The 26,382-nt window shown below is 40.1% G+C and overlaps 2 protein-coding genes across 12 annotated transcripts in view; one reads left to right on the top strand and one right to left on the bottom strand.

The window, feature by feature from the left end:
• Nucleotides 1-26,016, top strand: part of FAM149B1 (family with sequence similarity 149 member B1) — a 75,867-nt gene extending 49,851 nt beyond the window's left edge. For 2 of the 11 annotated variants that reach the window (XM_063637547.1, XM_055275799.2), the window contains exons 8-14: nt 12,616-12,740; nt 14,966-15,069; nt 17,455-17,679; nt 19,325-19,448; nt 19,701-19,826; nt 23,805-23,877; nt 25,764-26,016. In XM_063637547.1, the coding sequence (XP_063493617.1) occupies nt 12,616-12,740; nt 14,966-15,069; nt 17,455-17,679; nt 19,325-19,448; nt 19,701-19,826; nt 23,805-23,877; nt 25,764-25,837 (851 nt within the window). In that variant the 3' untranslated portion in view covers nt 25,838-26,016. Of the gene's footprint in view, nt 1-12,615; nt 12,741-14,965; nt 15,070-17,454; nt 17,680-17,866; nt 18,417-19,258; nt 19,449-19,700; nt 19,836-23,804; nt 23,878-25,763 lie in introns of those variants that run through there. The other 9 variants (XM_063637549.1, XM_055275801.2, XM_063637546.1 and 6 more) reach the window with 8 other exon arrangements.
• Nucleotides 1,708-26,382, bottom strand: part of DNAJC9 (DnaJ heat shock protein family (Hsp40) member C9) — a 30,762-nt gene continuing 6,087 nt past the window's right edge. Inside the window, exons 6-9 of the transcript XR_010120361.1 lie at nt 14,892-19,425; nt 5,334-5,423; nt 3,488-3,689; nt 1,708-2,632 (exon numbers count right to left, since the gene is read on the bottom strand). The gene's annotated coding sequence lies outside the window, so the exon portion shown is untranslated. The remainder of the gene's footprint in view (nt 2,633-3,487; nt 3,690-5,333; nt 5,424-14,891; nt 19,426-26,382) is intronic.

Raw genomic sequence — 26,382 nt, 5'->3', positions numbered from 1 at the left:
GCTATGTTGCCCAGACTGGTCTCAAACTCCTGGCCTCAAGCGATTCTCTTGCCTTGGCCTGCCAAAGTGCCAGGATTACAGGTGTGAGACACCATGCCCAGCCATCTTTCTACTTTTTTGATGTAGGCATTTATTGCTATAACTTTCCTCTTAGTACTGCTTTTGCTGTATCCTACAGGTTTTAGTAGATAGTATTTTCATTTTCATTTGTTTCAGTTTTTAAATTTCTGTCTTAATTTTTTCATTGACCCAGTGATTGTTCAGGAGCATGCTGTTTAATTTCCACATATTTGTATAGTTTCCAAAGTTTTTGTGGTGTTGATTTCTGGCTTTATTCCACTGTGGTCTGAGAAGATACTTGATATGATTTCACTTTTAAAACATTTGTTAAGATTTGTTTTATGGCCTAATATTTGGTCTTGGAGAATTTTCCATGTGCTGATGAAAGAATGTATATTCTGTAGTTTTTGAGTAGACTGTTCTGTAAATGTTAAGTCCATTTTGGTCTAAAGTCCAATGCATGTCCAATATTTCTTTGTTTTCTGTCTCTTTGCTCTGTCTAGTGCTGTGAATAGGGTGTTAAAATCCCCACTATTATCGTATTGTTGTCTACTCTTTCTTTAGGTCTAGTAATATTTGTTTTGTGAATTGAGGTGCTCTGATGTTGGGTACATATATATTTAGGATTGTTACATCCTCTTGTTAAATTGATCCCTTTGTCATTATGTAATGACCTTCTTTGTCTTATTGTTACGTTTTTGATTTAAAGTCTGTTTCATCTGCTGTAAGTGTAGCTACTCCTGCTCACTGTTGATTTCCATTTCTGTGGAATATCTTTTTCCACTTGTTTACTTTAGTTTTTGTGTCTTTATGGGTAAGATGAGTCTCTTGTAGGCAGCATATAGTTGGATCATTTTTTTTTTCAATCCATTCTGTTAATCTGTGTCTTTTAAGTGGACCATGTAATGCATTTACATTCAGGTTAATATTGATATGTGAGACTTTGTTTCTGTCATATTGATGATTGTTTTCGAGTTGTTTTATAAATTATGTTTCTTTTTCTCTGTCTTTTGTCTTTGTGGTTTAATGAAATTCCAGCATTAAACTATCAAAATGGTGCCAGCTATGGCCTTGTGACCACAGAGGATGGGACCTCTCTTAGGTGAGCAGTATGAGCAAGAAGATGTGAGGAGTACAGTCCACTCAACTCTTGGTCTCACAGCAGCCTATACCAGGGAATTAGGTATTGTCCTAGGTATGCATAGGAGAGCTTGGCTTCCCTATCCCTCCTCTACCAGGTGGCAGCTGCAGCAACTTCAACTCAAACTTGGCCCAAGGACAGGATGCACCCCAGTATTAAATTCTCAAAATGCACTTGGGCCTGCCACCAGGGAGGATATAGCCCCTCAAACTACATATTTAAAGTGTGTTATAAGTTCTGACATATGTATACACCCATGAAACCATCACCACAATCAATATAGTGAACATAACCATCACCCCCAAAAGTTTATGCCTTTCATAATCCCTGCCTCCTGCCCTTGCCTATCTCTGCATCTCCAAAGTGATTATCACAAAAAGAGTGATCTGCTTTCTGCCACTGTAGATTAGTTTGCATTTTGTAGAGTTTCATGTGAGTGGAATCGTATGTACTCTTTGTCTGGCTTCTTTCACTCAGGATAATGATTTTGAGATTCATCACTGTCATTATGTGTATCAATAATTTATTCCTTTTTATTGCTGAGTAGTATTCCATTGTATCACAATTTGTTTATCTGTTGATGGCCAGTTTGATTCTTTTCAGCTTTGGGCCATTACATGTAATGGTGTTATGAGCACTATTGTACAAGAAATTGGAGGCATACATATTTTTTTCTGTTGGGTAAATTCTTCATAGTAGAATGGCTGGCTTATAGTTAGATATACATTTCACTTGTTAAGAATTGTTTATATAGGTTTTCTGTGCTGCTTAACTGTCACAAACAGTGGCTTCAAACAACATACCTCACATATTTGTAAGCCTGAAGTCCAGGAACAGCTTAGCTAGTTCTCTGTTTAGGGTTTTACCTGGCTGCGTTTAAGGTGTTGGCCAGGGCTGGGCTCTCATGTGGAGACTCAACTAGAGAAGAAGCCATTTACACTTTTGTGTATTCTTAGAAGCATACAGTTCCTTATAGCTGTAGTATTTATGTCAGCTTTATTCTTCAAAGCCAGGAAGAAAGACTGAGAGCTAGTGGACTAACAAGACAAAAGCCTATATAATATAACGTGATCATGGGAATGACATCCCATTACCTTTACCATTATCTGTTGGTCTGAAGCAAGTCACAAGTCTTGCCCACACTCAGAGTGGGGGGATTACACATAGGCATGAACACCAAGAGGTAGGAATCATGCATGGGCCACCTTAAAGTCTGTTTACTACATGCCCCAATGATTCATGTTCTCCCACATGCAAAATACATTCACCTCACTCCCGTGGTTTTCAAGAGTCCCATCCCATTGTAGCATCAGCTCAAAGGTCCAGAATCTTATCATCTAAATCAGGTCCTGGTGTGGATGATGTTCCTAGATGTAATCTATTCAGTACAGGTTCTATACACAATTTCTCTCCATCTGTAGATCTGTGAAACTAAAGAGACAAGTTGTCTGACCCCAACACATCCAACATACAAGAGTGGGACAGGCAAAGGATAATAGTTATAGATAGTACAGTTAAAAGGAGTGGGGAATGGAAGGTTAAAAAAAGGGTTCATAGCAATTCTGAAATCCAGCTGGGTAAATATTGGGAGTTCCATGACTAAGTTTCATGACCTGGGACTAATCCTCTGCAGTTCTTTGCTCCATTCTCTGAGTGCCTGGTTTCACCGTCTGAATCATCTTTCCTTTTTTCATGAAAGGTAGCATGTGTTTGTAGCTAAGTAGTTCTATCAGGCTGCTTCTTGCCAGTAGAACTTTGGGGGTCTGACAACCTTCTTCCATTTTATAGTGACTCTGTCCCTTTAGTCCAAATTGGCAGTTTTTCTGTTGAAATAATTTTCTCAAAAACTTTCTGGCTCTTCATGGTATCAGTGGGGTTTACCAAATTAGACAAAAGCCACATCTGTATCTTTTCAGATAATTTCTTCTCTATCTTAGGGTCCTGCTTGAATGGCTGGCTGAGAGACAAAGCCCTTAAGTTTCATAAAGACTCTGTGGTTTGGTTAAGCAGATCTTTGAGATAAACCCTTAACCTCTTGAGAGGACCCTTTGTGTGAGTGAATACTCTAATCTTTTGATCTTTCTGAGATATCAGTAAAAGGTTGTCTACTCACACCTTTTTTTCTCTAGATCACTGTCCAATATTAGCATCCTTCATCCTCTAGAGAGACTGAGAATTTTCAAAATCATCAAGTCCTGGTAACTTTTTGTTGAACAGTTTTCCCCTCAATTTATCTCTCTCATCTTACATTTTATTATAAGCAGCAAGAAAAAACTTAGGCCTCACCTTCAACACATGGATTGGATCATCACTTACAAGTTGTGCTTTCTACAAGACCACAGGAGACCATTTCACTAAGCTTTTTGCCACTAAATAACAAGTGTCTCCCTCCAGTGGCCAATAACATGTTCCAGGTCTAGATTTCTGCTCTCAGTCTGTTCAGGGCAATTTATGCATTTTTTATCATGCTTCTCAAAATTCTTCCAACCTGTATCAATGAATAGTCAAAAAGGAAATTAAGAAATGAATTCATTTACAATAGTCTCAAGAAGAATAAAATAAATAAATGTAACCAAGGAAGTACAAGACTTCCACAATGAAAACTATGTAATATTATAGAAAGAAATTAGAGGACCCCTAAAGAAATGGAAAGACATCCCATGTTTATGGAGTTGAAGGCTTAATATTAAGATGTTAATACTCCCCAAATAGAGCTACAGTTTCAGTACAATCCCTATCAAAATTCCAGCTGCCTTTTTTTGTAGAAATGGGCAAGCTGATCCTGAAGTTTACATGGAAATGCTAGAGGACTTGAACAGTCAGAACAATATTTATAAAGAATAAAGTTAGAGGATTCACACTTCCTGATTTAAAAAGTTACTACACAACTGCAATAATCAAAACTGGTTGTGTGAAACTGGCCTAAGGACAGACAAACAGATCAATGGAATAGAATCAAAAGTTCAGAAATACACCCATACATATGTGGCCAATTAGTTTTCAAGGGTGCCAAGATCATTCGATGGGAGAAGAATAGTCTCTTCAACAGATGATACCGGAACAACTGTATATTCATCTGTAAAAGAATGAAGTCGGATCCTGACTTCATACCATATACAAAAATCAACTCACAATGGATCAAGGACCTAAATTTGAGAGCCAAAATCATAAAACTCTCAGAAGAAAACAAAGGAGTAACTCTTCATGACCTTGGATTTGACATTACATTGTTAGATATTACACCAAAAGCATGAGCAGCAAAAGAAAAAATGATAATTTGGACTTCATCAAAATGTAAAACTTTGTGCTATAAAAGACATTATCAAGGAAGCAAAAGACAACCTGTGAAATGGGAGAAAATATTTAGAAATCATATAACTGATAAGGATCTAGTATCCAGGGTAAAGAACTACAACTCAATAATAAAAGCTCAAACAACCCAATTTTAAAATGGGCAAATAATTTGGATAGATATTTCTCCAAAGAAGATATACCAATGGTCAATAAGCACATGAAAGACGTTGTACATCGTTAGTCATTAGGGAAGTGCAAATAAAAACCACAATGAGATACCACCTCATGCCCACTAGGATGGCTATTTGTATATATATTTTTAATTACATTTTATTTCTTAAAAGAAAAATAACAAGTGTTAGTAAAGATACGGAGAAATTGGAACCCTCATACATTGCAGTGGGAATATAAAATGCTGCAGCTATTGTGGAAACAATTTGGCAGCTCCTCAGAATGTTAAACACAAAATTGTCAAAAGACCAAGAAAATTCCACTCCTAGGTATATAAAAAAGAGAATTGAAAACATATGTCCATACAAAAACTTGAACATGAATGCTCATAGCAGCGTTATTCATAATAGCTAAGAAGTGGAAACAACCCAAATGTCCATCAGCTGATGAATGAACAAAATTGGGTTTATCCATGTGTTATGGGATGAATTGTTTCCCCCCTAAAATTCATATGTTGAAACCCTAACCCCCAAAGTGACTGTATTTGGAGACAGAGCTTTTAGGGAGGTAATTCAGGTTTTGAGGTAATAAGAGTGGGCTCCTAATCCAATAGGGCTGGTGTCCTTGTAAGAAGAAGAAGGGACAGCGGAGATCTCTTTCTACTCACGTGGAGAAAAGGCCATGTGAGGACAGAGAAAGAAGGTGGCCACCGGAAAGCCAGGACAGCACCTTGATCTTGGACTTCTGGCCTCCAGAACTGTGAGAAAATAAATGTCCATTGTGTAATCCACCCAATCAGTGCTATTTTGTTATGGCAGCCCTAGCAGACTAGTACACCATGCAATGGAATATTATTCAGACACAAAAAGGAATTAAGTACTGATACATGTTACAACATGGATGAACCTTGAAAATATGCTAAATGAAAGAAGCCAATCACAAAGCACCATGTATATGGTATGATTCCATTCATATGAAATGTCCAGAATAGGCAGAGCCATAGAGACAGAGTTTAGTGGTTGCTGGGGGATGGATGAAGAGGGAAATTGAGAGGTACCATGTTTCTTTTTGGAGTGATAGAAATTTTTTGAAATTACATAGTGGTAATGATTGTACAACATCGTGACTATATTAAAAACCACTGAACTGTATACTTTAAAATGGTTAAAATGATGAATTTTATGTTATATGAATCTTATTTTTAAAAAAAATTTTTAAATTCAGCCTGAAAAATGTCCATTAACATTTCTTGTATGTGGGTCTGCTAGTGATGAACTGTTTCTTTTGTAGATATGAAAATTTCTTTATTTTGCTTTTATTTTTGCAAGATAATTTTATGAACTGTGTGAATAGTTTGCCTTCTAGTACTTTTAAAATGCTGTCCATTTCTTCTCGCTTGCATTGTTTCTGAAAAGAAATTTGTTGTCATCCTTATCTTTGTTCCTTTGTGCATGTATTTTTTTTTTTTCTGGCTGCTAAGATTTTCTCTTTATCACTGGTTTTGAACAATTTGATTATGATGTGCCTTAATGTAGTTTTCCTCATGTTTCTTCTGCATGGAATTTGCTTAACTTCATAGATTTGTAGGTTTGTTTTCATTGTTTGGAAAGCTTTCAGCCATTATTTCTTCAGATTTTTTTTTCTGTCCCCCATCATCCGTCAGGACTTCTGTCACTCATAAATTAGTCCATTTGATCATTGATCTCTCAGGTAACTCATGCTTTTAAAAAAATTTTTTTGTATTTTTTTTTTCTGTGTGTATTTCATTCTGGGCAATTTCTATTGTTATGCCATCAATGTTCATTATCTTTTCTTCTACAATGTTGAATCTGCTCATTTAGTGTATTTCATGTGAGATATTGTCATTTTCATCTCAAAGTATGATTTGAGAGAGACTATATATTTTCCATGTCTGTATTTGATATTTTGAAAATGTGGAATAATTTGAATATCTGTGTTAATTCTAGGTTGGTTTCAGTTGATACTCCCTTCATTATGGCTTGTATTTTCCTGCCTGGTGATCTTTGATTAGATTTCATACATTGTGCATTTTGCCTTACTAAGGGATGAATTTATTACTGCATATTTTCTTGAGCTTTGTTCTGAAATACAATTAAGTTACTTGCAAACATTTATGATTTTTTAGGTCTGGAGCAATGTTCAGTCTAGAGCTAATTATTACCCACCTATGGAGGCAAGATCTTATTCTGCCCAGTGCTCCATGAATTGAGTTTTTCTGGTCTGGAGGATGGGAACAGGCAATATTCCTTGTTCCTTGTGAGCAGCAAGTACTGTTCCCTTCTTTCATTTTTTTTTTTCCTAGCCTCAGGTGGCTTCTTCTCATACGTGCACTGATAGTACATTTTGAATGCTCAAACGATGCCCCACCCTCTGCAGATATCATGGGTTCTCTTCCTGTGTATTTCTCTTCTCTAAGATACTCTGTTCTATGAATCCGAGCTGCCTTGGTCTCTGGACTCTCAACTCAGAGAGTCCACCAGGCTGTGCCTCAGTTCCCACTCTTTATGCCATATCTTGGAAACTTTTTCAAGGCAATTGCAGGTCCAGTCTCATTTGTTTATCATCTCAAGGTTTACTAACTTTCATTATCTGATATACAGTGTCTTAAAAGCCATTGTTTGTTTTAAGAGAGTAAACCCAGTTCATGTTACTCCATCTTGGCTGGAAGCAGAAGTCCAACATTTTTAAACTTTTTATTGAATCACAGCTTGCCAGGAGTAAAAGGAAAAAAAAAGTTTTTATTGAAGTGTAATATACACATAGAAAATTACAAAGTAAATTTACATCAAGTAAGCTTGAGGACTTTTTGTCTCTACAAAAAGTAAAAATAATTAGCCAGGGCATGGTGGTACATGCCTGTAGTCCTAGCTACTCAGGGGACTAAGGCAGGAGGATCCCTTAATCCCAGGAGTTTGAGACTGCAGTGAGCTATGACTGTGCCAATATACTTCAGCCTGGATGACACAGCAAGACCCTGTCTCTAAAAAGAAAAACAGTATGCTTGTATGACCAGCACCCAGATCAAGAATATTGCCAGTACTCCAGAAGCCTTTCTCATGCTTTCTCTCAGTCAGCTACTTAATCCCTACCCCCACAAGAGTAACCCCATCCTGACTTCCAACAGCACAGATTAATTTTGCCTGTTTTAAAATTTTGTAAGAATGGATTCATATAGTATATACCCTTATGCATCTGGCTGCTTTTATTCAATATTGTTTGTTAGATTCAGTTATGTTTTGCTTGCAACAAGTTTATTCCCATTGCTTATAGTGTTCCATTGTGTGACTATATCACACCCTACTGTTGATGGATATGTGGGTGGTTTGCCTAGAATATAATACTATTATGAATATTTTTCTATATGTCTTTTGATGAACTTAAGTACTAGATACATAAGGGTAGAATTGCTAGGTCAGAGGATATGCTATTCTAACTTCAGTGGATATGGCCAAAAAAATTTTCAAAGTGGTTATACCTACTTACAGCGTCTCCAGTATTGTGTGAGAGTTCCAGTTGCTCCACGTTTCCCACACTTGATGTGTGGTCTTTGTGGGTTTGTTTTATTTTTAAGCTACTATGTTGTATGTGTGTTAGGTTTTTTTTTTTAAGCTTGTATTAGAGAATAGGACTAGCACTCTCTTTAAAATGAACTAGTTTATATTATATGAGGTTAATTTTTTGGGGACACAGGACAGGTGGTAATTAAAAGTCCAGAGTCATACCCAGACTCCCATAATAATAAACCCTGGTAATAAACAAAGGAACTCCTTCTAGTTTCAGTATATCAACCACCACGTACCAGATAAAATCTTATTTCACCTTTCACAATTTACCAGTGTTGGGCTGTGAATTAATATTTTTATTTTTCTGTGCATTCAGTTAAGATTATTTTATTGTATTATAACTGTAATTTTGAGACTAAAGTCTAAAAACAAGCCATCATGAAATGGAGCTGGAGGATCTCTAACTGGCATTTAGTAGGTTGACTGAAATACCTTAAAACAGGGGTCAGGAAACTACTGTCTATACAGAGGCTGGTGGTAAATATTTTAGTCTTTGACAACCATCCAGTCTCTGTTGCAACTACTCAACTCTGCCCTTGTAGCATGAAAGCAGCCATAAATAAGATGTAAATGAATGAGCTTGGCTGTGTATACTAGTATATACTCAGTACATATGTTCACCAAAAGATATGTGCAAGAATATTCATAAATAACTAGAAAACATACATCAGAAACTACCCACATGTCCATCAACAGTAGAATGTGATATATTCATACAGTGGAATACTATACCACTATGAGAATAAACAAATGACTATTATAACTTTTTTTTTGTTTTTTTTTTTTTTTTTTTTTGAGACAGAGTCTCGCTCCGTGGCCCAGGCTGGAGTGCAGTGGTGTGATCTCGGCTCACTGCAAGCTCTGCCTCCTGGGTTTAAGTGATTCTCCTGCCTCAGCCTCCCGAGTAGCTCAGATTACAAGCGCCTGCCACCACACCTGGCTATTTTTTGTATTTTTAGTAGAGATGGGGTTTCACCATGTTGGCCAGGCTGGTCTCGAACTCCTGACCTCAGGTGATCTGCCCACCTCGGCCTCCCAAAGTGCTGGGATTACAGGTGTGAGCCACCGCACCCAGCCACACCGTTATTTTCAAAAACAGGCAGTAGTAACAGGTATGGGGTTTCTTTTTGAGGTGATAAAAAGTTATTGAACTAGATAGAGGTAAGGGTTGCACAACATCATGAATGTAACTAATGCTGCTGAATTGTATGCAGTCCTGTGTGACATAATGACTCTTTGGTCAATGTTGGACCACATATATGATGGTCTCATAAGATTATAATGGAGCTGAAAAACTCCTATCACCTAATGACATTGTAGTTGTTGTAAAGTCAAAGCACAACTCATTACTGATGTGTTTGTGGTGATGCTGGTATAAACAAACCTATTGCACTGCCAGTCATATAAAAATACAGCATAAACAATTACAAACAGTACATATACTTCATAATAAATGATTATGTTACTGGTTTATGTATATATTATATTTTTATCATTAGAGTGTTCTCCTACCATGTTTTTTAAAGTTAACTGTAAAATAGCCTCAGGTCCTTCAGGAGGTATTCCAGAAGAAGGCATTGTTATCACAGGAGATGACAGCTCCATGTGTGTTACACAACCTTTGAAGACCTTCTGGTGGGACAGGAAGTGTAGGTGGAAGACAGTGATATTGATGATCCTCACCCTATGTAGGCCTAGGCTAATGTGTGTTTGTGTCTTAGATTTTAACAAAAAGATTAAACAGTAAAAATTAATTAATTAAAAAATAGGCAAACCTCATGGAATAAGGAAATAAAGAAAAAATATTTTTGTACAGTTGTACAGTGTTTGTGCCTTAAGCTGGTATTTCAAAAGGATCAAAAATTTAAAAAATAAAAAATTTATAAAGTCAAAAAGTACAACTAAGGGTAATTTTTTGAAGACATTTTTAAAAATGTAGTGTAACCTAAATGTAGTATTTATAGACAGTCCAGTAATGACGTAGGTCTTCACATTCACTCACCACTCACTCAGTGACTCACTCAGAGCAACTTTCATTCCTATAAGTTCCATTCGTGGTAAGGACCCTATACAAGTGTACCTGTACCATTTTTATCTTTTGTACCATAATTTTATTGTACCTTTGCTATGTTCAGGCTTGTTTAAATATACAAATGCTAACCACTGTGTTATAGTTGCCTCCAGTATTCAGTACAGTAACATGCTGTACAGGCCTGTGCCTAGGAGCAACAGGCTGTACCATTTAGCTTAGGTATGTAATAGGCTGTACCACCTGGGTTTGTGTAAATACACTCAGAAATTCACACAACGACAAAATCACCTAATAATGCCATTCTCAGAAGGTATCCCTGTTGTTAAGTAACACGAGTGTAAAATGGTAAGTCACGTGTATTTTACCACAATAATTTTTTTTTAAGTAGCAGGCCAGATTTGACCCATGGGCTATAGTTTGCCAACCCTGCTCTACAACGTGATCCCCCTGAGAAGCAGTGGCATATAATGATTAAAAGTACAGACTTTGGGCCAGGCGCGGTGGTTCACACCTATAATTCCAGCATTTTGGAAGGCCAAGGTGGGTGGATCATGAGGTAGGGACATCAAGACCATCCTGGCTAACATGGTGAAACCCCGTCTCTACTAAAAATACAAAAATTAAGCAGGTGTGGTGGCGCGCACCTGTAGTCCCAGCTACTCAGGAGGCTGAGGCAGGAGAATGGCGTGAACATGGGAGGCAGAGCTTGCAGTGAGCGGAGCTTGCACCACCGCATTCCAGCCTGGGTGACAGAGTGAGACTCTGTCTCAAAAAAAAAAAAAAAAAGATACAGACTTTGTTGCCAGACAACCTGCATTTGACTACTGGCTCTGACACTAACTTTATTGAGATTCTTGGCTAGTTGCTTAACTTCTTTGAGCCTCAGTTTATCTATAAAATGAGTATAAATACTAATATCTATTTCATAGTGTTGTTAAAGAAATAAACCAGTTACATGAAAGTATATAGAGTAGTTCCTGTAATATTTAAGAGCTCAGTAAATGTTAGCTATTGTCATTACTTTTTATTATAATACCTGGAAGTATAGAAAGAGAACACTTGCAGTTTTGGCTTTGTCATGGACCAGTTGGTTCATTGTTGTTAGAACAAACTGACAGGTGCTGGTACAAACCTATCTCTATTATTAGAGCAACTTTCCCAACCTCTATGTGAAGAGAAAAGCCAAACTGCATGCAGGTTTGCAATATATGCAATAGGGCTACATGGTCTGTGAACTGTAACCTCAAAGTATATAAAACTCCAGTGAAATGTAATCACCTATTTATAACTTGTTTTTATAATCATTTTAACTTTTAATCAAGACAGTTTTAAAGTCTAAATTAATGAAGAAAAATATTTATTTTTTATTTTTATTTATTGAAACAGGGTTTCACTCTGTTGCCCAGGCTGGAGTGCACTGGGGTCATCACAGCTCACTACAGCCTCAACTACCTGGGCTGAAGCTGTCCTCCCACCTCAGCCTCCCAAGTAGCTGGGACCAAGGGCACGTGCCACCATGCCCAGCTAATTGTAATTTTTTTTGTAGAGATGGGGGTCTCCTTATGTTGCCCAAGCTGGTCTTGAACTACTGGCCTCAAGCAATCTGCCTCAGCCTCCCACAGTGCCAGGATTACAGATGTCAGCCACCATGCCCAGCCTGCTTGGTCATTTGTATGGTGTCTTGCTCTCAGTCGTATTTTCTATTTCTGCTTTTGTTTTACATTCTACATCTGCCAATTCCAATTTCCGAAGTCCTTGCTGATCTGACTATGCTGTTTCTGCCTGCTCTTTTTCAAGATGCCTTGTTTCTTCATGGATGTGGTTCTTAACAGTGATTTCTAATCTCGTAACTTTACCTGTGGGAATTGAGGTCTGGATTAATGAAGGTTTCCCTAGAGCTACGCTGTCTAATAGCGTAGGCACCAGCCATGTTTGGCCATAAGTTAAAACTAAATTTAAAATTCAGTTCCCCACTCCCTAGCCACATTCTAAGTGCTGTATAGCTATTGGAGGGTGGTGACTACTACCACACTGGACAGCACAGTTGTAAAATATTTCTGTCAACTCCAAAGGTATGTGGGACAACTGTGTCCTAGAGATCTTTTTCTCTTTCTGCCAGGTACCAGTAGGCATCATCAGCCTGGGAAACCACTTTCAACTAGTCTTGGTTTGAGGGGTTTTTTTGAACCATGCAGGTGGTATAAAATTGGACTGCAAAGATAACAGAAGCCTTATTTGAGATGATGAATTCTCAGGAGAGATCTTTTTTCATAATACTGTTGCTGTGGGCCAGAAGATTATCCATGGGTAATATATTCTGTTCCTTTGCCCAGATGATGAGAGTAATGTTGCAGTTACCAGACCAGATTCAGAAAGTTCCTGTGTGCTGAGTGAACCACATCCTTTGGTGTTACCACGAGTGCCACAGTCTAAGGTGCTGTCCATTACGTCAAATCCGGTAAGCCCCAGAGGGATCAGTTGGAGACCCCAGGGCTACTCTCACCAGAGGAAATTTGCTCAGAGTTGTTTGCCTTACTTGTATGATTTCTGACTCAATATGTTTTAGTACAGTTACGTGTTTATCATAATAATCCAGTGACTCTTTGCATTGGTTTCAGTTTAAAATATTAATAGCAAATTAGAGTTGATAAAGATTTCTCAGCCAGCTCTTCTGAGGAGGCATCCGTAAGTTGTGCAACCTAGAATCAACCATGTGGTCAGCCTAAGTCTGTTTTGGGAAGAATGGAGGATACCCTTATGATAAAAATGATTCATCTTAGATTCTCTATGGCCTTGACATTGTCCTTTGAACGCCTCCTTCCTTTTGAGTTTTTCCTTCCTTTTTCTCTCAACTTGGCCCACCCTATTTTTTATTTTTTCATTTTTTTTGAGACAGAGTCTCGCTCTGTCACCCAGGCTGGAGTGCAGTGGCATGATCTCGGCTCACTGCAACCTCCGCCTCCCAGGTTCAAGCAGTTCTTGTGCCTCAGCCTCCTGAGTACCTGGGATTACAGATGTGCACCACCACACTCGGCTGATTTCTGTATTTTTAGTAGAGACAGAGTTTCACCATGTTGGCCAGGCCTGTCTCGAACTCCTGGCCTCATGTGATCCACCTGCCTCAGCCTCCCAAAGTGCTGGGATTACAGGTATGAGCCACTGCACCTTGTCCCTGTTTGTTTTTTAGAGACAGGAGTCTCACTATGTTGCCCAGGCTGGTCTCAAACTCCCGGGCTCAAGCCACCTTCCCACCTCAGCCTCCTGAGTCGCCACCATACCCAGCCTGTTTTTGTTTTTTAATATTTAAATCTGTTAACTGTTTTGCCTTTTGGATGTTTAGTACTCACAAACCAGGTATAAAAATCAAACAAAAACAAAGAGAAAAGCTATTTCAAGTGAGTCTGAACAAGCACAAAGATGGTATTTCTTGCAGGAGGCAGATGAGATTGGTCTTACCCTATATAATGATTTATGTAGTCTCAGTTCCTACACAATAGTTTCCTGGTGTTACTTTTAGGGCAGAAAAAAAAACCAGAGAGAAAGGTGTTGGTATATTGGCCAGATGTTGTGCAGCTGGATTTACAAAACAGGTATTTAAAAAGAAAATTAGGCCAAGGTGGGCGGGTCATTTGGGCCAGGAGTTCAAGACCAGCCTGGCCAATACGGTGGAACCTCATCTATACTAAAAATACAAAAACTAGCTGGGCATGGTGGCAGGCACCTGTAGTGCCAGCTACTCTGGAGGCTGAGGCAGGAGAATCACTTGAACCTGGGAAGCAGAGGTAGCAGAGGGCCGAGATTACACCACTGCACTCCAACCTGGGTGACAGAGCGAGACTCCGTCTCAAAAAAAAGAAGAGAAAATTATGAAGGCTCATAAGTCACCACACCAGGGATAAACCAGGTAAATTAATGTTCCTTTGGTGGTGGTAAAGCACTGCTGCATGTTGAACTGGTGTGGCCGTGGTTTAGTGACCTAAGCCCTGCATAGTTAGACGTTCTGGTCGCTGATGACCTAAGAAAGGAGAAGAGTTAATTCAAACATTCTGAAGAGAAAGAGGAAGGAAAATACATTCTGTGGCAGCGGAGACTGCCAGAAAAGGCAATGAGCTGATGACTTGAGAAAACAAGCAGGGCTCTAGGGCGCAATGCCAGTCCAAGAAACATTACATCCTGCTACAATTAGAACAGATAAGCTTATCTCCTAGTACAGAGTCTTCAGGATTTAGGTTATCATTGAGGGCTGACCTGTTCCACAGGTAGTGAAAGAGAAGGATTAGTTTGTACAGAGTGCAGGATTGTGTGATGATGAAAGAGATTAAGTTAGTTTCCCCTTATTATTTTCTATTATTGTTCCATATTTTGTCTGTGAGTTTTCTCTTCTATTTTAAACAACAACAATAATAAAGGTCCTCACTCCCCATAAGAGGGCTGTTAATTGTTTTCATCCAGATTGATCAGGCTTCCCCTACCTGCTGTGATTTAGGAATTGAAAGGAGGGACCCTATCACATGGACAGTTGACTTGCGGCCCCAGCTAAGGGCCCCAAGATGTTATAAAAACTAAAGCATGGGGAAGAAGTATAAATAACCAAATTGCAAATACTAACTTTTGGCAAAGTTGGAAAACCAAACAGGTATCTTCTCCAACCGATCATGAGTACTGTCTTCTTTCAACACATAGATGAGTCTCTGTCAAGCAAGCAGTCATCAGCCAAATGTAAATGGTCTCTTGGTTCATGGGATGCCTCTACAGCCAAGAAATCGCTCCCTAATGGACAAGCTCCTGTAAGAAGTTCAACATTTTCAGACTATACAGTGTAAAAGGGAGACAGAGGGGAAGCAAAATCAGTTTATCAGGATGCATGTATTGAGTGCCAACCAAGCAACCACAAAAACTCCTGGGGAGTAAAACATCCAAGGGACATGGTCTCCACCATCGGGGGGCTGATAATGTAACATACGTGGGTAAAAAAAGACCTAACCATATGTGGCATTTTCGTAACTGAGTGCCATGTGCGTGCTGTCCAGAATGAGTGCTATGACAGCCCCAAAGCATTCTGGTGGGTAAGTATAGGTTTTGAACTTGTCCTTGAAAGATGAGGCTTTGGATAAGCAAAGGAGAGCAGCAAGGGCATTCTAGGTAGGAGGAATGATGTGGGGAAAGGTTTGGAGATACGAAAAAACAAAATATTTAGGAAAGATAGATCATTTTTGACATAGAAGAACGGAAGATAGGTCAGAACTTTAATGCTTCTGATCAAAGATAATTGACAATCTTCTAGAATTAAAATAGACCATGGTGTGATTAGCGGGAAAGAAGTGACTATGGAACTAATGAATGTTAGGACCAGATTGTGGAGGGTTTTGAGTGTCGTGTTTTTGGGATTCATCCACGTTATGACCTCCTCCCTTGCTGAGTATTCTATTTTAAGAATACACACGATTTATCCATCTGCTCTCCTATTAATTAACATAAGTCATTTCCAGGTTAGAGGTATTACACATAAAGGTACTCTGAATATTCTTGTATAGGTCTTTTTTGTGGTTTTACGGTCTCATTTCTCTTGAGTTGATACCTAGAAAGGGTCATAGGACAGGTGTATGTTTAGTTTCATAGGAAATTGCCATATGGTTTCCCAAAGGAGTTGTACCATTTTACACTCCTTCCAGCAATGTATGAATTTTGGTTTGGGAGCACATATATTTAAATCAGGAATCTGAAAGATCAATTTCACCATAGTGTAAATGGATGGAGTAGAAGGAACTGAAGGTAAGGGGTCAATGCAGAAGTCCACGCGTGAGCTACTAAGGGTCTGCACTCAAGCGGCCACACAGGGTGAGAAACGAATGAGCTATTTTAGGAGATAATGTCAAGTAAGTGAAATTCTATAGAAATAGAGGAATCAAAGTTATCTCAGATTTCAAGCTTGAGGGAAGCCTGTGTTGGCGGAAAAGATGGGTTTCTTCTGGGGTGTGTTTACAGTGATGAGCCATCTCACTGGAAATGTGGAAGAGGTTGCATCTGGAGACTGATCTAAAAGTCACCTGGCTAGAGAAGGCAATCAAATCCAGAAGTTCATAGAACAAAATAAAGGTGAACATAGGGCAGCTAAAGCCTAAACATTTTGTAATTAGAAAGCAGTTAGGGTGTGTTTAAAAAAAAAAAAAAAAAAAAAAAAGCGTAAGTGAATTGCTAGAGAGGCAGAAGACCAGAACAGTCTCCAGGTTTAGCCCTGTTCCTTGATGGGCAGCATCCCTTCAGAGTCCTCCGAGCAGGGTGCCATGTTTTGCACTAGAGGACACCAAAGTGGCCTGAAAGGTTGAGGAACTTGCTGAAAGCTATAGGAGCAAATGGCAGAGCTTAGCTGTGTTATTCTTTCACTTCTCTTCCATTTAATTGTGCAGATAGTCTTAGATGTCTTAAAATAGTCAAATGTCCTCTCACTTGCTTTAAAAAAAAATACAATACAGACCTGAATCTGTAGGGCAGTATTTAAGCTACTGAACTGTTTAGGTGTGGTATTTTATTTATTGGACAACTTACAGAAACAGGTTGTATTTCAGTTATTTATGCAAATGGGGCTACTGTGGTCCCAACAGCTCTGGCTCTGGGCAGCACAAGACCCTTTGCCCACTCCCAGCTTTCCAAGGAATCCAAACCCAAATCCCTGCCAGCTCCAACTTGCTCAGCACTTTAATCGCTACAGTGGCAGCCACACTGGTGCCACCACTGCTCCCAAGCAGCAATATTTGTCTTTCAGTTGTCTTTCTGGTGACAATCTTTCAGCACAAAAGAATGCCTCAAACAGAGTAGGAATCAGCCCCTGTGGCAAATTTTTGGGAAGCACTTTGGGGTAGGTGTCCTTCAGGCTTGCCTTCACTGGTGACTAAAAAAGTGACTGTGATGGCAGGTGGATAATGGACTTGCTTTGCCAAATGTCCATTCTAGTAAATTATGTTTATGATTGAAATAATGTCCCACTTTTAAGAACAGATTCTCATGCCTGAGCTAGAGTACCATCTGGAAACTAGTGTTACTTATTGAAAGGTTTTTTTGCTTTATTTCCCCCTAAATGTAATTTCTAGTCTAAGGCGTTTTACCCCGTGGAGTCTTGTCTTCCTTGACATACTGATCTTTACTTCATTGTGGGTTTCTGATTTGGCTACTAGAGATCTTGATGACAAGCTACTTATGATGCCTGGGTCCAATACCATCCTTTCAACTCGAAATTGGCCAAATCGAGCTGTGGAGTTTAGTACATCATCTCTGTCATACACAGTGCAGTCCACCAGGAGACGCAATCCACCGCCACGAACCCTTCATCCGATCAGCACGAGCCATTCACGTGCTAGAACACCAAGACCTGTGGAAGAAATCCTCAGAGGAGCCCGAGTGTAGGTTTCAAAAGCAGAACTTCTGGAAACCGTGGTAAAACTAATATATTTTACATAGAGTTAATTTAAATATAAGACTGAAATCTATGCCTAGAAACTAATCATTAAGTAGTCTTATGACAGATTGCCCATGGGTTTAGATCCAATAAATTTTTTAATGGGGTTAAATGTTATTTTATTTTTTTAGATACAGTCTCACTCCTGTCGCCCACGCTGCAGTGCAGTGGATGATCATGGCTCACTGCAGCCTCAACTTCTGGGCTCAAGTGGTTCTCCCACCCCAGCCTCCCGAGTAGCCGGGACCACAGGCGTGTGGTGCCACCATGTCAGGTTAACTTTTTGTGTTTTTAATAGAGACAGGGGTCTTGTCATGTTGCCCAGGCTGGTTTCAATTCCTGAGCTCAAGCAATCTGCCTGCCTCAGTCTCCCAAAGTGCTGAGATTACAGGTGTGAACCACTGCACCCAGCAGGGGTTAAATTTTAATGAAATAGATATTGAATCTTTCTGTTGATCTAGTTAAAGAGTTCTGTGTATTTGTAAAAATAAAATGTTGGCTAGAATACTATATTGGGGTTACAAAAGGAATAAAGAACCTATTTATTTAATCAAACATTTTCCGCGGTGGGAACATATTCAGTGAAATTCACTCCAAAATAATAGTTAATTCCTCTTTAAGGTTTTTCTGTACCACTGGGATCTGCTTATTCCATTGACAATAAAAACTTTATAAACCTCAGATAAGTAGTTGCTTACATACCAGGAAAAATATCCCTTAGCACTTCCTAGGAAGTGACACTAAAAATAATTGCCTTTCCCACCCTTCATTCACTACACACTCTGAGCCTCATCATGCAAAAATACCTAGGAGCCAATTTGAAACAGAATTATTTTAGCTGTTGATTCACAAAGTGTCTTAGGATGATTAATTTCTAAAAATATCCTCAAAGGTATAAGATAATAAGGCCACAGCAGTGTTTTCAATGCAGCTTCCAAGTTAAGCATTATTATGTGGATGTAGCTATATCTATACCAACGGAGCTATAAATTCATTCATTTGGGGATGAGTAGTCTTGATGTATAATTAATCTCTCATTCCTTCTGACTGACAGTACTTTTTTTCAAAGTTGAAAAGTAAGTTGCTTTGTTACTTCTGGGACATGAAAGTATCATTCAGTTTCAATTACTGTCTTAAGGATGAGGAATACTGCAAGCTGCTCCAGATCCTACTGAAGGGAATGAAGGGTTAGGAACTTTACCCTAGAACTATAGTTATTAGGGAAAAGGATAACCAGAAGGTCCAGAACTGTCAAGAATTCCATCATCAGCAGGGAATTTACAAATCCAAATCAGCAGAGAAGTGTAATACTAGATAGGGACAAATGTTTTATTCCAGTTCTGTGGGAGAGAAAAGGCCAGCTTCTGTTGTGTACCCAGAGTATAGAGCTTCAAAACAAAATCAGAAAACACTATTTTAAAAACTAATTTTCCAAAAATCCTGAGATCTCTACTTAAAAACATAGGCAGCCTAAAGTTTTCTGTGCACATTAAACTCATCTGCTTCATTTATCTGATTTCTAGTCAATTTGCTGGTATTGTTATAACTTCATGCTTTCATACCTTGGTGTTTGTTGGTGGGATCTGTAGCCCACTGGCAGCCGACTCGCTCTCCTCTCCCTCACCGATGCCCCTGAGTCGACATTATCTGCTACCACCTATTGGCACAGCTGAAGTGGAACATGTGAGCACTGTGGGGTCACAAGGACAGATGGTATGTTTCTTTCATATTGCCTCTCCACGTACTTACTATACAACCTCATGGGCAGTAATTCTGCAGGATCTGTGCCCTGATCTTGATTTATACTGTGTTTTGTCAAAAGTACAAACAGAGTGCTAATTTATGACGTGGAATTGGAGCTGTTTGGCCTGCACTTACCATATCTGCCATGGTCGATAGGGTTTTAACTACATACCACACTACAGATAGTTTTCACTGTTTCTGTAACTTTTGTCTCCTCTGCAGAAACCCCACGGCGACTCTAGTCGAGCTCAAAGTGCGGTGGTGGATGAACCTAACTATCAGCAGCCACAAGAAAGGCTCCTTTTGCCCGGCTTTTTCCCCTGGCCCAACACAACTCAATCATTTTTGGTAGAGTGACATACTTCCTAGAATGGTCTTGATAGTTGGGGAAAGAAAAGGTGGGGGGAATACTAGTTTGGCAGACTTAAGACTTTATCTAGAGGCTTAACTCAGAATAAAAGTTGAGTTTCCAACAATAAAAAGTGTTATAAATACATTTTGTTCAAATTCTAACTAGTCCCTGACGCCTATTCTTTAATGCCTTATACAGAAATCACAAATTCTAAGCAATTTAATACTTAGATATGTCTGACCACAAGCAAGAATATTAAATCCCAGTACATATCAGATAAGCATAGCTTTATTGTGTAATCCTGTTCTTCTGGAATTACATCAAAAGTGGTCTCAGATTATGATGAGTGCTGGTGGATGGGTGAGTTGGGACTTTAATAAAAAATTTTTTTCAGAAGCAGGCTCTTGCCATGTTCCCCAGACTAGACTTGGAACTCCTGGGCTCCAGCAATCCTGCCTTAGCCTCCCGAGTAGCTGGGACTACAGGTGCACACCACTGTACCCAGCTTAGGACTTTTTCTTTCTACTGGTGTTTTAAATGCTGACACTGCCTACCATTTATTATGCATTTACTAGCCCTTTTAAGTAATAGAAAAAACCTGATCAGCAATGGGGTCATGCACTGACCTTCCCCATTTGTAGGCCGGGAGCTCGACCCCACATAATCTGCTTTGTGGCAAGAGGGCTTGGAGAGCCTGGGGAAGTAACCAGGGACCCCACATCCTGACAGTTTTCGGGATGGTAGTGTTTGCAGCACACTTGTCCCAACTCATGACCCTTGAACCACAGCAGGCTAAAGCCCTGCAAAGTTTTTCTTCTATGAGAAGAGTGGTAAGGATAATCAATATCAGACCTCTGTATTAGTTTCCTAGGGCTTAAGAAATGACCAACACTGGGTGCCTTAAAACAGCAGAAATTTTTTCCTCACAGTTCCAGAGGCGAGAAGTTCAAAATCAAGGTGTCAGCAGAGCTATGCTCCCTTTCCAAGGTCTAGGGAAGAATCTTTTTGTCTCTTCCTGGATTCTGGTGGCCACCTGTGATCCCTGGTGTTCCTTGGCTTGCAGCTGCATCACTCCCAATTTCTTTTTTTTTTTTTTTTTTTTTTTGAGACAGAGTCTCGCTCTGTCACCTAGGGTGGAGTGCAATGGCGCAATCTCAGCTCACTGCAACCTCTGCCTACTGGGTTCATGTGATTCTCCTGCCTCAGCCTCCCCAATAGCTAGGACTACAGGTGCCTGCCACCATGCCCAGCTAATTTTTGTATTTTTACTAGAGATGGGGCTTTGCCATCTTGGCCGGGCTGGTCTCGAACTCCTGACCTCCAGTTATCTGCCCACCTCAGCCTCCCAAAGTGCCGTGATTACAGGCATGAGCCACTGCACCCGGCCTTTTTTTTTTCCTTTTCTTTTTTTTTTTTTTTTAAGACAGGGTCTCACTCTTGCCCAGGCTGGAGTGCAGAGCACAGCTCACTGCAGCCTCAACCTCCTGGGCTTAAGTGAACATCTCACCTCAGCCTCCTGAGTAGCTGGGACTACAGGCGCATGCCACCATGTCCTGCTAATTTTTTTATTTTGTAGAGATAGGGTGTCACTATGTTGGCCAGACTGGTCTCAAACTCCGAGGTTCAAGTGATCCTCCCACCTCAGCCTCCCTAAGTGCTGGGACTACAGGCATGAGCCACATGCCCAGCCTGCCTGTCTTTACATGGCTTTCCTCCCTGTGTGTCTGTGTCCAGGGTTCCCTCTTCTTATAAAGATACCAGTCGCTGAATTTAGGGCCCACCCTAATCTAGTGTGACTTTACCTTAACTTGATTCATCTGCAAAGACCCTATTTCCAAACTTGGTCACATTCACAAGTTCCAGGTGGACATAAATTTTGAGGGAACACTGTTCAACCTAGTAGACCCCACGAGGTTGACTTAGGGAGAAACTCACCAAAAACAAGAAAAGGAAACATGAGCATTTCTGATTCCTGGGGTTCAGCGTGAACCCCAGAAAGTTTGAGAACTTCCACTGAATTTGCCTTCTTATAATGATACAGGACATTTATTAAGTAGTACTTGATGATTATATTACACAGCTAGATTCTCTGAAACTTTTTTTTTTTTTTGAGACGGAGTCTTACTCTGTTGCCCAGGCTAGAGTGCTGTGGTGCAATCTCAGCTCACTGCAGCCTCCGCCTCCTGGGTTCAGTCGATTCTCCTGCCTCAGCCTCGAGTAGCTGGGACTACAGGCACCTGCCACCATGCCCAGCTAATTTTTATATTTTTTTAGTAAAGACAGTGTTTCTCCAAGTTGCCCAGGCTGGTCTTGATCTGACCCCAAGTGACTACCTTGGCCTCCCCAAAGTGCTGGGATTACAGGCGTGAGCCACCGCTCTCAGCCAAACATTTCTTTCTTTTTAAGAGACAAGTATCTCGCTACATCACCCAGGCTGGAGTGTGGTGGTGCAATCAGCACACTGCAGCCTCAAACTCCTGGGCTCAAGTGATCCTCTCACTGCAGCCTCCCAAGTAGCTGGGATTACAGGTGTGCACCTCTGCACCTGGCTAAAAACATTTAATTTTTGGTTGCCTTAGGAATAAAACTGAACAGATGAAAACATTTCAGTCTTCTAAGTTTATAACAAAAAAAAATTAAAAATTACTTACCATTTCTCTCCCCATTTGCTATCATAAAAAGGGAGACAGCTAGTTGTTCAGTTTATTAGGAATTCTAGCTGTGAGCCGGTTGCAGTGGCTCACACCTGTAATCCCAGTATTTTGGGAGGCTGAGGCGGGCAGATCACCTGAAGTCAGGAGTTTGAGACCAGCCTGGCTAACATGGTGAAACCCGTTTCTATTAAAAATAACAGAAAATTAGCCAGGCATGGTGGTGCATGCCTGTAATCCCAGCTACTAGGGAGACTAAGGCAGGAGAATTGCTTGAGCCCGGGAGGTGGAGGTTGCAGTGAGCCGAGATCGTGCCATTGCACTCCAGCCTGGGCAACAGGGCAAGAAGACTCTGTCCCCCAACAAAAAAAAAGAATGCTAGCTGTGAGTCCTGGGACTGGCACTACAGACTAGCACTTTGCTCCTTGCTGTTTTCATCTAGAATAGGGGCCAGTAAACTACAGTTCCTGGGCTACTCACTTGGCCTACCGCCTTGTTTTGTAAATAAACTTTTATTGGAGCAGTGCCACCAAGCTCATTTATGTGCTATCTATGGCTGCCTTCATACCATAACAGTGAAGCTGAGTAGTTGCAACAACCACCCTATGGTCCACAAAGCCTAATATAATAACTATCTGGCCCTTTACAAAAAATAAGTTTGCTGACCCCGATCTCTAAAATATAGGGGCTTCACCAGAAAAAGCTTCCTGAAATCTCTCGATTTCAGTGCTCTCTCAAGGGAACTACTGGGGGATGTTTTTATTCCAGAAGCCCCAGCAGGATGTCGTGTATAGCTTTATTTGATATTTGCATTTTAATATTTTAGTCGTATCTCTACATTTTTTAATTCCTTGAGGTAACTGAAATGTTTGCATTTCGTAATGCTAAAAAGTAAATGTAAAGTTAAATTTCAATATGGTGGTAAAGTCGTAAGTATTTCAATGTTGCTGAAAAGGCTGGTTGTTTTAAATGAAACCATTCATTTAAAATATATGCAGCAGTCAACAAAAAGAAATCAGACGAACCCCCTTAGAAGCTAACTGAAATATTAAACCATATGGATTATTTATAAATCCTGATTTTCTTAACGGCATAGTAATAACATCGAAGAATCTGCAATTTTTCCAATAAATGGCTTTGTGGGCATCTGGCTTGGGATTTTCTACTTGAAATTCAACACAGGGCACTCTGCTGACTTTTCCCTCAAGTTGGTAGTCTATGCCTTTTACACTGTTGATTTCAAAGTTTTCCTGTGAACCTGCTAAAATATTATCCTTTGTGAGAAGATGCATCATAAGAAGTGTCTCCTCTTTTCTCTTTTAGCTGGATACACAGTATCGTCACTCATGTGCAGTTGAGTATCCTCATCAGGCCCGACCTGGTAGGGGATCTGCAGGTAAAGGTGGGGCCATGGCCCTTATTTACTACTGTGTGGTTGTGTTAAGACCCAGCCTTTGTCTTTTTTCCTACACTAATTTCCCCTTCTTTCAGATTTTCTTGGATTTATTGTTTTCCCACATCTTTGTAAATCACCTAAAATTCATTTTGGAACATGGGGTATAATAAAAAGCTAGGAGAGTTCTACTGCTCAGAGCCAAAAAGTTTCAGATTCCTGTTTTCTTCATACCATGTAAATTAACTTCTCACTACTTTGGTAAACTGCTTTTTTCTTTTAATCTAAAAAGTTCAACCCAAATTAGTCCTTGTTATAACATTCAAAATATTCTTTAAGAACACAGCATGGGGGCCGGGCACCGTGGCTCAAGCCTGTAATCCCAGCACTTTGGGAGGCCGAGGCGGGCGGATCATGAGGTCAGGAGATCGAGACCATCCTGGCTAACACGGTGAAACCCCGTCTCTACTAAAAATACAAAAAATTAGCCAGGCGTGTTGGCGGGTGCCTGTAGTTCCAGCTATTCGGGAGGCTGAGGCAAGAGAATGGCATGAACCCGGGAGGCAGAGCTTGCAGTGAGCCGAGATCACGCCACTGCACTCCAGCCTGGGGGACACAGCAAGACTCCGTCTCAAAAAAAAAAAAAAAAAAGAACACAGCATGGATTTTATTATGCAGGCAAAATCCATATTCCTATGGATTAAACTGCTTTGATCAGTTAATCTGTTAGGCCAAGGTAAGAAATTCTAAACCATCAGGATATGCTGAGTCTGATTCTATCCGCATTAACTCTTTTTATCTTTAAATTATACTCTGTAGATGTACTAACAAAGAAGTGATGGCAGAAAATTGAGGGATGTCTTTTTTGAGACAGTCTCTCTGCTGATCAGGCCAGAATGCAGTGGCATGATCATGGCTCACTGTAGCCTCGAAATCTTGGGCTCAAGGGATCCTCCCACCTAAGCCTCCCACGTAGCTGGGGCTACAAGCAGTGCCACCATGCCCAGCTAATTTATTTTTTGTAGAGACAGGGTCTTCCTATGTTGCCCAGGCTGCAGGATGTCTTAATTCTTAATTCTTCCTGTGACAGTCTTCTCACCACCATCAGGGTCATTCTTATTATGCTGAAGGTAAATTTAGAAGTAATGGACAGCTGAGATGTTTCCTGTTAATGATCAGAATAATCAGCAACTATAGTAAAAAAACTAGTCTGCCTCAAACCATCTTTGCAGTCCAAGTGATTTCTCAGCTCAGTTCCCTGTAGCATTGTCTGGTAGTCTTTGAATGCTTTTGTCAGATTCTGCTTTCAGATCTGCATTTGAGCTACAATTTCAGCCACATTGAAAGTCAGGTATAACTGGCCGGGCACGATGGCTCATGCCTGTAATCCCAGCACTTTTGGGAGGCCAAGGCGGGCGGATCACGAGGTCAGCAGATTGAGACCATCCTGGCTAACATAGTGAAACCCCGTCTCTAGTAAAAATACAAAAAATTAGCCGGGTGTGGTGGCAGATGCCTGTAGTCCCAGCTACTCCAGAGACTGAGGCAGGAGAATGAGGTGAATCCGGGAGGTGGAGCTTGCAGTGAGCCGAGATCATGCCACTGCACCTCCAGCCTGGGGGACAGAGTGAGACTCCACCTCAAAAAACAAAATAAACAAACAAACAAAAAACCCTCAGGTATAACTTATGTAACACTGAAGTGGAAGTGAGTAAATCAGACATCTTGCTTCTTTTTAATTAGTGGGCTCTTCTGCAAAACTAGTTTACTGCTTTCATACCTTAAGAAAGTCCAATTCATAATTGGAGCAAAAAAGCCCTTAGCTATAAACTTGAGAGTGATTATCAAACCTAGACGGTCTACTAATGTTACTCTATGTCATCCGACAGGTCCTCAGTTACATGGGTCTACAAAATCTCAAAGTAGAGGCGGACCAGTCTCTCGAACCAGGCAGGGACCATAAGGCAAATGAGAAGACCTATCAGGCTGCAGGAAACACGAGATTTCATGAAGCAGTATTCAGTCATTAAGTGATGCAGAGCTTGTATAGAAGATCGACTAGAAGATCGACTAGAAACCATCTTCATGAAGAGTGATTTTGGCACAAGTGACTGAAAAATAAAACACTATAGCGGCCAAAAATGACATGAGTGTTTTTTCTATCTCCAGTTACTATCTCTTTGAGCAGAAATTAACCTATTCCATTGGAAAGGAAAGTTTGTACCCAAAGATGCAACAATGAATAATACCCAAATCACTGCTCATGTTGTCTCTTAACAATGATCAGTTCAATCATATAGGATTTGATGAGCTCACATACACAAAAAGCAGCAACTGATCAGTGACAATATCACTGGCTTCAGAATACTTCAGCTTGTGTTCATTTCTGTAGAGTTGTACTCAGTTTTAACTCATTTTGCTGTTGAAAATCTGACCTCATCAAATAGATGTCATTCCTAAAACTCTCTTTAGATGTCCTACCCTATCAGCAGATTAAAATGGAAAGGG

The sequence above is a fragment of the Symphalangus syndactylus genome, chromosome 4 (genome assembly GCF_028878055.3).
Source record: "Symphalangus syndactylus isolate Jambi chromosome 4, NHGRI_mSymSyn1-v2.1_pri, whole genome shotgun sequence".
NCBI classification, from domain to species: Eukaryota; Metazoa; Chordata; class Mammalia; order Primates; family Hylobatidae; genus Symphalangus; species Symphalangus syndactylus.
Note: the sequence above shows the minus strand (reverse complement) of the source record. Positions and strands in the feature narration are given on the sequence as shown.